Source organism: Molothrus ater, chromosome 6 (assembly GCF_012460135.2).
Source record: "Molothrus ater isolate BHLD 08-10-18 breed brown headed cowbird chromosome 6, BPBGC_Mater_1.1, whole genome shotgun sequence".
Classification (NCBI taxonomy): domain Eukaryota; kingdom Metazoa; phylum Chordata; class Aves; order Passeriformes; family Icteridae; genus Molothrus; species Molothrus ater.
The window spans coordinates 5,556,325-5,568,560 of NC_050483.2; the positions used below are offsets into that span (position 1 = coordinate 5,556,325).

General features: G+C 43.0%; 1 protein-coding gene across 4 annotated transcripts in view; it reads left to right on the forward strand.

Moving 5' to 3' along the window:
• The window catches only part of MPPED2 (metallophosphoesterase domain containing 2), a 118,141-nt gene that overhangs the window by 1,323 nt on the left and 104,582 nt on the right, over positions 1-12,236 (forward strand). For 2 of the 4 annotated variants that reach the window (XM_036384601.2, XM_036384598.2), the window contains exon 2: positions 4,174-4,416. In XM_036384601.2, the coding sequence (XP_036240494.1) occupies positions 4,289-4,416 (128 nt within the window). In that variant the 5' untranslated portion in view covers positions 4,174-4,288. Of the gene's footprint in view, positions 1-405; positions 468-622; positions 1,413-4,173; positions 4,417-12,236 lie in introns of those variants that run through there. The other 2 variants (XM_054515259.1, XM_036384600.2) reach the window with 2 other exon arrangements.

A 12,236-nucleotide genomic window follows, 5' to 3' on the forward strand; every position in this document is an offset into this window, starting at 1 on the left:
GCCGGCAGAGAAGCCGCTCTGAAACCCTGATCCCGGAGGCCTCAGACACTTGGAGCCTTCGGAGGGGTTGGGGCCGCGGCGCGGGGCTCGGCGGGGCCGCAATAAAAAGCGGCGGGCATCACCCCCCGCTCGCCCGCGGCTGCTGAGGAGTTCATGGCATCCCTCCCCCGAGCCGAGCATCCTCCCCCCGCAGCCCTTGGGGTGCGTGGCACCGCGGGGACGGGGGCCAGGCGAACTTTGTGCGGCGCGGCACGTAGGGCGCAGACGGGGCAGCGATGCCCCCCGGTGCCGCGGGGCGGGGGCAGGGGGCGCGGGGCGGGGGCTGCGGCGGCACACGCCGGGACGGGGCCGCGCCGGAGCCATTGGCCACCCGGAGCCATCAATCACCGGGGGGCGAGCCCGGCGCCCCGCGGGGCCGCGGCCGGGGCGGCCCGGGAGCCGGAGGTGGGGAGCGGCCGGGGGCCCAGGTACCGGGGGGAACGGGGCGGGGGAGAGCCGGGGTGCGGAGCCTCCGCCGGGCCCGGGGGGGAGCGGGAGCGCGGAGTTGTGGGCAAACTGCAGCGCAGCATCTCGGGGAGCCGGGAGCGCTCCGGGAGCGCCGGGGGCTCCGGGGGCCGAGGCGCGGCCCCGGTGGGTGCAGCGTGCCGTGTCGGTGGAACAGCGCCGGGATAGCGCACGGAGCACCAGAAGGTGTTGACACGGGGTTAACCCTTCCCAGCTCCTGCCTTTCAGCGTTTTGTGCCACAGCCCGAGCCCAGCTAGAGGCGAATTTTTGAAATTCAGATGAGGAAGGCGTAAATATTTTATTTGGGGAAATGGTTTTTTCGCGTGCCTTGGTGTGCACAGGCAGGGCTCGTGTGAGTGGCTCTCTGGGCGATGTAAGGCTGCATTGAAATGGACTGAGCTGGGCAGATTTCGTGGCAGTTTTTTGACAGGGTTTACAATTAGCTGAGCTCGCCTTTGGGCCAGCCCCGTTCCGAAAAAGCGCCGGTTTATACCTGTAAGGCTGGGCAGAGCGTACAATGGCACATCTCCTGTCTTGCTACAGATACACGCTGCGAAAGGATAACAGCCTGTAGCTGGGAAAAGGCAACGTGCTGAAAAAGCATCATTTGGGGTTTTAATATTGGCGTTCTTACTTAAAACTGCCTCGAAAGGCGCAGAAGATATTACACGTTGTTTTTTCCTTGATAGATGAGAAGATAATCCAACTTTTATTTTTTCGTACTCATCTCCCGTGTGTAACCTTCAAGTAGTGCTCATAGTTGGAGAAAGAAGAATGGTAGCGATTCGAAGAAGTCTCTTTTAATGTCTTTTTTTTTAATTTTGGGCCTAAGATATGTTCGTTTTAAAGTTTTGAAGTGTTCAGCTTCTTTCTTCTCTTTTCTTCAGAGACGTTCACAGTAAAGAAGGTAATACTTAGATACTTCTGATAGTTGAGCTGTAGTACTCTATGGAGTAGAAAATGAAATTAAGAGAATTGATACAGAAGCCACCTTCAAATTATATACATATTTTTTTTTTTACCCCCAATCTGGCATTTGTTGTTGAATTTCATTTTAAAAGGATGCTTTGTTCAGCTTTGTCTCAATTTAAGTACAGATTTATTTTTAAGATTAAAGATTAGAACAATGGGAAGCAATTGCGGCTTATACACTTATAATCTGAGAGTCAACTTGAAAGTATTTAATGCAGCTTTTTAAGTGTCCTCTTGTCATTTGTTTTATGCCAGTTAGTTGTAATTTCTTTCTGTAACATGGACTGTTACAAACATTGTAAAAAATGCCTATTATCTTTATGTATAATTCATTCTTATGAACAAATTAGATTTTTCTTCCATGAGTGAACTATAATATGAAATTTAATGTTCTGACCTTTCTTATGCTGGGTTGTTGAAAGCAGTGTCATTTAGCTTTTTTGAAAGCCCAAGCATATTTTTGTTGTTGGTTTAATGCATTGTTTCATATTGTTGCTTTTAATTGCGGAAAAAAATAACATTATGTATGTAATTTTCACACTACTTCTTAACATATGAAGGCTCTAAAGTTCTTGCAGTGTAAAAGAAAAACTCTGTATTTTTTTTTTCTGGGCGCTCTGATGGCCTGTCTTGTTAATGACAGTCATTTCTGTGGCAGGAAGATGTTTTCATTTGTATTTACTTCTCAGTGCAGGGCAATTATGCTGCTCTGCTGTTGCTCACTCTTCCTAGTTTCTATCTCAAAAGAACTGCAGCGCTTGGAATGGGACCGCAGTTTGAAGCAGGTGTTGTGTTTTACTGTTATGCAAAACAACACTGAAATATAATTGTAAAGGAAATTCAGGAAACAGCTGCAAACTTGGCGTGGTAACCACTACGTTGTGTGAGCAGTTCTTGCAGCATCTTCCACCGCATCTAGCAGGGCAAAGATGTGTTCCAGCAAAGCTCACCCTTGCTGGTTTTGGCTGCTGAAACCTTGCTCTCATGAGAGAGGTCCACCAGGTCTCACAGGGGAGAACCAGGCTGTGACCACAGTTACAGTGCTCTACCATCTCTAGTGACAGTTTTGAAATTGCTGCTTTTCCTTTTCTTTTCATCTTCATCATATTTTTTTTTCCCTTTTCATTTTTTCCTTTTGCTTTTTTTTTCCCTTCCAATGCTAAGGAGGATGAAGGTTAGAATCCAGTTACTAGAATGAAGGCTGCAGAATGTCTCAACCCAACCAACATATGGAAGCCTACATAGGCCTGAGGTGGTAAAATAGTAAAATAAATGGCCTATAGCAGGCCATCTGCCATTTGCAGAGCTTTTTCATCGAGCCTCTTGCCAAACTGGAAATTAGTCTTTGTATTAAAAATATATTTTGAATACAAATCAAAGATTTCAAATGCTCAGCGTTACACATGGCAAGCACATTTCTATGTGGGAGCTAGAGAAGCCCAGGGAAATTGCACTGGAAAAATTGCTTGGTTGGATGCTCAGGGCTCTTCTCTTTCCCATCTCTTTGTCTTCCCAGTAAGCAAGGATTTACTTTTGCAAAATGCTCTCCAGATAGGGGAAGTCCACTCTTGCAGGTGGCAGCTGAAGGGAGGAATTTCAGAGAGTGGTGATTTCACCCAAGTCCTTGCAGCTGGCACAGCGTGTCCCAGCTGAGGACCTGCCTCTAAACGGGGCTTTTACAGAGCTGCTCATCTTGGAAGTACCCTTCGACCATGGGCTGACCCATTTCCACAGATGCCCTCAGAAAGGAGGGCAGCTTTTTTATGTAATAACCTGAGGTGTCCTCAGTTACCGACCGCAGAAATCCAAGCTCGGATTTTGCGCGGGAAGCTCAGCGGGGCGCGTTTGGGAGGTTCTGGCTGTTGGGTTGTGCTGATAGCACAGTACACATCCAGCTCTAGCTCAAAGTATGTGTAAGAACTCTGAAGAAGCCAAAGACAGGGATGCAGAGAGAGGGAAGAGCCTGCTTCTTTCATTTTAGGCAGAAATGTTTATGCGTGAAATCACGCTAAAGTCAGATAAATCATTGCTGTCTGCTAACAGTGAGTCCAAACCAGTTTCAATGCTATAATACGGATATTTTGTTAACGTTGCCTCGATACTCGCCTTTCTCTGGGCACTCGGACACCTCGATTCAAAGGTATTTGGGTGTGCCTTTGGCTGTGCAATTGTAACGTGTTCTTTACATCAGTTTCTTCTAAGTTTCTCAGCTGTTTGTGTACCAAAGCCACAGCAGTGGCTGGAAAACAAGTGTGCATATTTGTGGAAAGTCTTTTGTCCTTCAGGAAGCTGGGTCCGCTTGCGAGTTTTTCGTGGTTGCCATTAACAGGAAAAATGGCAGGAGATGTACAGGAGATGTAATTAAAATCAAGGATACAAAATGGGGAGTATTTAACTGGAGCTTTCAACGCAGATACTTTATTCCCCCTTCCCCCACCCCCTGAAGATAAACCCTTACTTTAAGCATTCATCCTTTGGATGTGTCTAATGATGATGGAGTTGGATGATGAGGTAATTAAAAAAACCCAACAAAACAAAGTGAATAGTAATGCGTGGAGAGGGGTGATGGGTACATCAGGAATATAGAAAAAGATCTCAGATCTGAATGGAACTCGGGAGAGCTTGGGAGCAGTAGGTCAGTGTGTGTTTACATCTCGTGGCTCACGGCAGCGTGCGCTGTCTGTCTCTCCTGGCAGAGGTCACGGAGTTGATGCGGAGCTGCTGGGAGTCGGGATCTGCCCGGAGCACAATGCCCTGCCCTGCCCCTGGCCTTGGGAAGCTGTGAGCTGCTCATGTCCATAAGGAGGAAGGATGGCTCATGGAATTCCTTCACAAGGCAAAGTTACCATAACGGTGGATGAGTACAGCTCCAACCCAACGCAGGCGTTCACGCACTACAACATCAACCAGAGCCGCTTCCAGCCTCCCCACGTGCACATGTGAGTATCCCTGACACCGGCACCGCTGCTCCGCGAGGGGCTGGAGAACTGGGAAATGGCCTTGGGAGCTGAGAGGCAGAATGGTTAGCGGGTTTTTGACCCGCTGTGTGCCAGCTGCGCTCCATCCTCTCCTGGATGGAGGTGCCACCACCTCGGGGTGACTCAAGCTTGTCACCTCACTGATGTCGCTTTCACTCGCCTGAGGGACCCGTTGCTGTAAGATTTAAGCTCCCTTCCCCCAGCGCTTACACTCAGCTGCGAAATAGGCCTAATTGGGACTAATTGTCCCCCCCGATCAGTGAATCCTTTGTCCTGGCGGTTGCGAGCGGAACGTGTGCCGCATTCCACATTCCACCCGCAACCTGCCGCACAAAGGAGCCGGGGCTGCCCCGCGGCTCCTCCGGGGAGCTGCGAACCCTTCCAGCACCTCCCTGCAAAGTCCAGCCCTGGCCCGAGCTCAGGGAACACCGTGGAGAGAGGGGAGATGGAGGTTCCTCCTTCCCTCACCTCCTTCTTGCTGGCTGCTGTGGCACCCAGGGTCGGCACCTAGGCACAAAGGGCTGCTCGCTCAGCAAAGCACCGGTTCCAAGTCTGAATTTCCTTCCCATTGTTCAGTGGGGTTTTGATCTTTATCGGTTATTTATGCGAAGGTTCTTTTTTTTTTTTTTTCCCTTAGCATTAATAGACTGAAAAGCACGTGAAACTAAAACAAAGCCGACATCCCTGGACATCCTGCGAGCCATTGTCAGGCAGGATTTTGAACCATGTCACAGTATTGAATTTGATAAGGATTTTGCATAATAAGGGGGGAAAGTTGTATGGTACTTCATTGCATTTTTGTTATGTAGAAGCCTGCCGGAAGAGTGACAATGTAGGAGTTCAGCACCTTCTAATAGGATTTCGTGTGGTTACAATGTTCCTAAAGGCAACTTTAGGAAGGATGCTGACGAGTGTCTGTGGTAATTCGCTTTTCAAGGTGGAAAACTTCCCATTAACTACATTTGATTTGTTACTACCACGATGATGATGTAACTTTGATTTTTAGAAACATTTCCGCGTCTCAATTCACTTTTCAGACCTTTTGCCAGCAAATTTCTGTTGCGTGTTTTGCACTTCAGGCTGGGCTTCTGACTGGCGTTAAGTACAAATCTTGTTTAGAGAAGGAATTCAAAGCAAACAAAAGAAAATCAGAAAGCAGTTTTAAAGAACCCCTTCCTATGGCTATTGATTTCAGCGGGAGCTGAATTTAGGACTAAGTGTGGTGTTCAACACTGTAAAAATTGCTCATGCTTTGTTTAAAAACCTCACAAACATCCAGGCACTCCTCTAAGGGATAGTGTAAAATGATATTAACTTGATGGATGTCGTGAAAGATACTTGTTTGGAAAAACCCTGTGGTTGAAATAAACACTGAAACTTCAAAGTACCGACAGAATTTTAAATATTTTTAAACTTAAATATTACAACTTTCTTAAAATCAGAAATTCTGGTTCAGCGGAGGGTGTGGCACATGAAAGGGAGATGAAAATTTGAAAAACTGGCAATGAGTCAGTCTCAGATTGCCAGAGGAGGCAGAGACAGAAATGTTCCAGTGCAGGAGCTGAGTTCAGGTGCAGGCCTGGATAGCAAATGACAGATTTTAGACAACTTGTTGAGAAAGGACAGAGGGGATCCTTCACCAGGTGGGCAGAGGCCAGCAAGGAAGGGAAGATCTGGGTGTGCTGAGGGTTTGTGTGATGTGAGAAACAGAATTATTACTGGGGGGGGAGACTGGATCATGTGGTAGCCTCAGATGGAGCCTTTATTTGGCTTCTTAATGCATTGTAATGGAAGTTTTGTGTGTTCATCTGAAAGAGGTTGTCATCAAGTGAGAAATCTTAACAGAAAATTGGTAAAAGCAGTATTAACAAAGAAACCATCATCTTTTTACCCTGTTCTGGCTCTGTTAGTGCTACATTGCCGCAGCTGCCAGGATTGATTTGATTTGGTTTTACAGTCTGCTTTTCTTTGTTGCTGTCTTTTAAAGTAATGCATCTGTGTGGTTTGTTGGTTTCTTTTTCTTCTTGGTTTTTTTTTTTTTTTTTTTTTTTTTCCTAAGAGGGAGTTTGAAGAGGCTTTATTCTCTAGCGAAAAATTTATTTTAAAAATCATGGGATGAAGAGAAATGAGTGGAGCACCGTGGGGGCTGAGTTTTGTGCCATGTATGTGAACAGCAGGGCAATCTGCTGCTGCAGGACATCAATCAGGAGCTGGGTGCAGCTTGAAGGCAGCGTTCTTTGCTAAAGGAAATAGTGGTTTTAGAAGTAATTTCTGCATGGATATGCTGTGCAAAGGTGAGAACTGGTTTCTTGGCCTACACTGAGCCATTTGCAAGGTCCTGTAACCTCTGGGCCTAACTCTGATTTTACAGAGTAGAGGAGAACCCATGGAATATCACCAGCATCAATCTGGTGAGTAAGGCACAACTTTGCCACTTCACATGTCCTGGGCTCCTTCTCCCACTTCTGTTTTGTGCCTTTCATGTAGTTCAGGCAGCTGGGATAGAGTTCTCTTATCTTTACATGTATTTTTTATACTCCTTAGTCAATTTGTTTAAGCATAGTGTCAGTTAAAAACAGAGAATTTATTACAGCTCCCTTTGCTTGGGCCAGCAGCAATAGCAGGTTTGTCTGTGTAACTTTTGAATCAGTTTGTCCAACCATTTAATTTCATTTAATTTAATTCCATTTCATTTCTCTACTAATAAATGTTTGAACAGGTATTCTAAAGGCAATTTTTGCTGCACAATTGTTTTGCATAAAGGGATGTAATCTTAAATATTATTTTGTCGTCCTGAAGCCATGCTCCCACCCCCAGGTTTCAGTTACTTAGTTACAGTCAGATTGTGACTTACATTTGGACTGTAACTTTTAGTTACTTAGACTGTTACAAAGTGCTTGTATTTGATTGCTTTGTCCAGTTAGTGTTTACTTTCTGTTAGTTTTAATTTACAGCATCACTTCAGTTCCCTGTTTTCAAGGGCAGCTGTAAAATAATAAAAAATAGCTAAAAATATAGCTATAAATAGCTATAATACAGTGATTAATATTATAACACCTGTAATATGCTTCTCTGTGCTTTGTGTTGATTATTATTATTATTTTGAAAGTTTTCATACTTTCAAATTTTTTGGCAAGCATTGTGATTTAAAGAGGGAAGTGCTTCTTGCTCCTTAGGTGTATAAGAGTATGTTTGAGGGGGTTTTTGGGTGTTTGTTTGTTTATTTTTTAAACTAAACCAGCTTTTAAGCACATTGAGACTTTTAAATATTCTGTATGAGGCTGCTAGCAGTGGTACCAACAGTACCAGGATGCAGCCTGAGGACAAATCCAAATGAAAAACTCCTTCCTTAATTTTTAACCAGACAGAAAAATCTTCCTGTTTAGGTACAACACCCCATTTAATTGCAAGGGGGGGAAAAAAAAGTCAAGAGTGAAATAAACCTGGTGTTTCTATTATGGAAAATACACCTTTGGACAGCCTGTCTGCTGAGGATGAGGGAGATTTGTGAAGATGAAATAATAAAATAGCTGTAGGCTGAGCCTTTTGGAGTAGTGGTGGCTTCTTTTTTTTTAGGATACTTTGACTGCATGTTCACACTTTGTTAGGGTTTAAATTCAATAATAGGGGAGTGAGAAAAATAGGGGTTTCTGTGCCAGAGCAGAAGTCCTCTAAATAAGTTTATTCATACCTGGAGATACATTTTTCAATCTGTAACTATATAATTTTACTGCCTTTTCTGCACTACAGCAATCCCCCATGTGAATATTCTTATTTTAAAGAGTATAAGCATAGTTTTATATTGGCAGAAATATATGGCTGGTTGAATAAAGTACAGAAATGTCTGTGTGTAAATATATATATATAAATGTATATATAGATATATATATCTATACATATATACATATATATATTTATACTTACATATTTATATATATAAAAAACAGAAACTTCAATGTAAGGTACAGTGACAGAATTTTAAATAATTTTAAACTTTAACACTACAACTTCCTTAAAATCAGAAATTAGGTTAAAATTTTGCTTTAAAATCAGAATATAATAATAAAAAAATAAAACCACTGTTTGATCCTAGAAGGAAAAACTTTCAGCTGTGATGAAACCTTACATTGTTAGAATCTTTTTAGACTACTGACCTTGACAAGAGAGGATCTTGGTTTGTTGTTTTTTTATTTTCCTTTTCTTTTCTTGGGGAAACCATCCTGCATTTAAAGGGCTTTATAAACTCCCCCTGAGATTAGTGGGAAATCATGGACTTGATTTGCAGCAGCCTGGATTTTTGTTCCTTGTAAGGTGTGTGATATTTGGCATTAGCAAAATATGAACTCATTTGACATTTACAGAAAAGTGGAGCTGGTACTTGTAATGTTTTTGGTTGAGAGAAAAAGAGATTCAGTCTGACAGCAGTCAGCTGTACCTGTGTGACTGACTGGGCAGGGCTGTTTCAGCTGCTACTGATGTGATAGGATTGGTGTGGTTTTGCTGGAAATTGTTGGTCTGGCCATTAATAACACTATATATATATATATAAAATATATATAGAATATATATATAAAATATATATATATATATATATATATATATATATATATATATATATATATAATATATATATATTTTATATATAGAAGATATATATATCTTAAATATGTGTATTTTATATATGTATGATATATATATATTTTTATATATATATATTATGTGTATATATATATATTTACAAAAACATACACAGCTTATAACCATTCAGGTTTCTTTTCACTACTGATTTTTCCAAATAAATAAATATTTATTTATTATTAAGTAAATAAATATAGAATTACATATTTATTATAAATATATCTAGTATAAAATTTATTTATTGTAAAATTTATTATTTAATATTATTTATTATAAATACATATATATTTATATTATTATATATGTATATAATATATATTATAATAAGTGTGTATTTATTATAAATATATTAAAAATAGTCTGTGAAACAATCAAGTGACATTTAAGTTGTGGGAAGAGGAGTGCTTTGAATGAGTGCACTTAAGCCAGGGATTTTTTCCTGGGGTCCTGGCTCATGCTCAGCTCACCTTGGTGCAGGTTTAGTCACTAAGAAAACTCTTACTGGTGCCTGTGGAGGTCTGTGTGAGTGAAGATCTCTGCCATCTCACTGATTTTTACACTGTTCAAAGTTACTTGTGCAAAAATCTAAGCAGCACCTAAGTTCTAAACTTAAATTTTAGGTTTAAAATGAAAACAACTTTTTAAAGAAGCTGCACTTATTTGGGATGCTGGAGTGTGGAGCGTACTTGGAGTGTTCATACAGTGGTGGTGTAAGGCTCAGTTTTGTAATTAAAATTCAAATTTAGGCCCCTTGTATTGAGTTTATACAGTGCAGTCATCATGTGCTAAGCACTCTTGAAAATTTGATTAAATTTCTGACCTTTCTTTTTGTCATTGTAAAAAGGAGTAATACCAACCTACCTTTTAAAAAAATGGCCTGACATCCCTGGAAGGCTAATGCTGTAAAAGTGCCAATATTATTATTATTATTATAATAAATGTAGGACAGGTTTAAAATAATTTATTTTTGTCACCATTGCCCTGTTATTACTGTCTTGGCACATCACCCTGCCCTAAGACAGAAGCCAGGTGTGGTTTCAGGTGGGGATTAACCCCTCCTGTGCTGGGGGACCAGGCTGCCAGAGCGGTTTGTGCCCATCCAAACCAATCCATCAGTCCCTGCAGTTACTCAGGGGGGACATCCCTGCTACAAGGAGAGGCTTCAGGGCTGCACCTGCTGCTCCTGCCTGCCCCTGCAGAGCTGGCAGAGCCTTTGGGGGCTGCTGGATGGACACTGAGACAGTGTGTCAGAACCCAGGACATCCCTCTGCCTGTCCTGGATGGCTCCAGCCCCTGCCAGGGGGCTCAGAGTCCTTGGCACAGAGCCCAAGACCCCCCCTGTGCCTTTGATTTTGACCCATGGAAAAAATTACCAACCTTATATGAGGATTTACAAGCCACGAAAGTTGAAGTAGAATGATAGTTAGTTTGTCACAGAGTGAAAAGTGGAATTTTGGGGTTTTTAGAATGGGACTCGTAGTCCCAAGATGGAGGAATTTGGGTGTGCCTTGTCCTTCTTTCTCCTTCTTCCTAGCCTCCATCTTCTGAGGGATGGTGGCACTTTTAGATTGGTTTAAAGTAGAGACAGACTGTCTAACATAAGTGATAAGTGTTAGAAAATAATTGTAAATAAAGTACTGGGAGTTTTTAGTATAAAAAGACAACTCTGCCCTGAAGGCAGTCAGAGTGCCACTGGCTGACCTGCTGGACAGACCTCAGCAGTCAGGGAAAGAATGTTATAGATAACAGCAAATAAACAACCTTGAGAACCAGAACAGAAGAATCCTGACTCCTCCTGCAGTAGCAGAGCTGAAAAAAGAGACTCTGACACATCTTGGGGTCAGCCAGGACCACAGAGACCCCTGAGAACAGTCCAGGGTACGAATGTCCTTCTAGTGGGGTGGGGTTTTTGTTCAGTGGGAGTTTTGTATTGTTTTGGTTTTGTTTTTCAGTGAGCTGCTTCCAGTGATCTCTCTCCTGGTGTAGCCTCACCAGTGGAGGGTCACAGGGGCAGCCAGGACAGGGAGCTGGCTTAGTGTCATCTTAATTTGCTGCATTTTTTTAATATCTTTAGCATTTAACATACTGGTTTATATTGTGGTGAGCCTGGCAGTGCTAGATGAATGGCTGGAGTTGATAATCCAGCCTCAACAAATCCATTCTTCCTAATTAAGAACAACCACACAAAACTTAAGCTACAGCACACCACCTAAAAACTGCAACCTTCATGGCCCACACCAAAACTGAGAATAAATGGGGAAGGCTTGGGTTTCCAAACCCCAGCAAGCAAGCTGTTTGTATCTGCTGAAATACCTGCCATGAGTTATGTGCTTATGGATCCACCAGTGGGCAGGCAGAGGAGGAAGGGGGTATTTGTTCACCTTTGGTGCAGAAATAAGACTGAGGAAGATTTTCATTGATGAAAATGTGCTGTTTAAACACCTTGTGGAGTCAGCCTGGCTGCTGTTGCCAAACCCTGAGAGGGAGGCAAGAGAAGTTTTTTGGTGTTCCTGTGTGTTGGTGTCCTTTTGTGCTGCAGAGGAGCCTTCAGGTCACAAACACTTTATCTGTAAGGCCCCACTCGGTAGCTAAGCACTAAAAAAGGAAATTTTCATTGCATGATCTGACTCTGGTGTTGGCTGTAGGGTTCATTTTGTGGTCAGTCACACTGAGACACGGCTGAGTTGCACTTCCAAGTTTATGTACAGCACACAAAAGTGTGTGTGTGTGTGTGTGTCTCCCAAAAACCTTTTGGGAGAAGTGTGACGGGATGTGGCCAGGAATGCTGTGTGCAGCAAGGGCTCCTGCCACAGTACCTTGTGCTCACCCAGGAAAATCTGCTGTGAAGCAGTTTGACAAAAGAGATGGAAATACATTGCAATCAGGATGTTGTGCTGTCTCTGGAAACTTGTGAATTTCTGCTTTTTGAAATACCAGGGCAGTAGGGATATTGTTGTGGAGTGATTCTTGCAGAACTGGAGCAGATTCTTGCTTTTATTTAGTGCTTGAAGGGTGAGGCACAATCTGTCCTGTGAAACAACTTCTAGAGGGTGGATTTCCAAACAGAGAGTTAACAACTGAGTCTGCAGGCCCCACACTGCAAATCCCACTGGAGAAATTTTGGCTCCTGGTTTTCTCCCAGT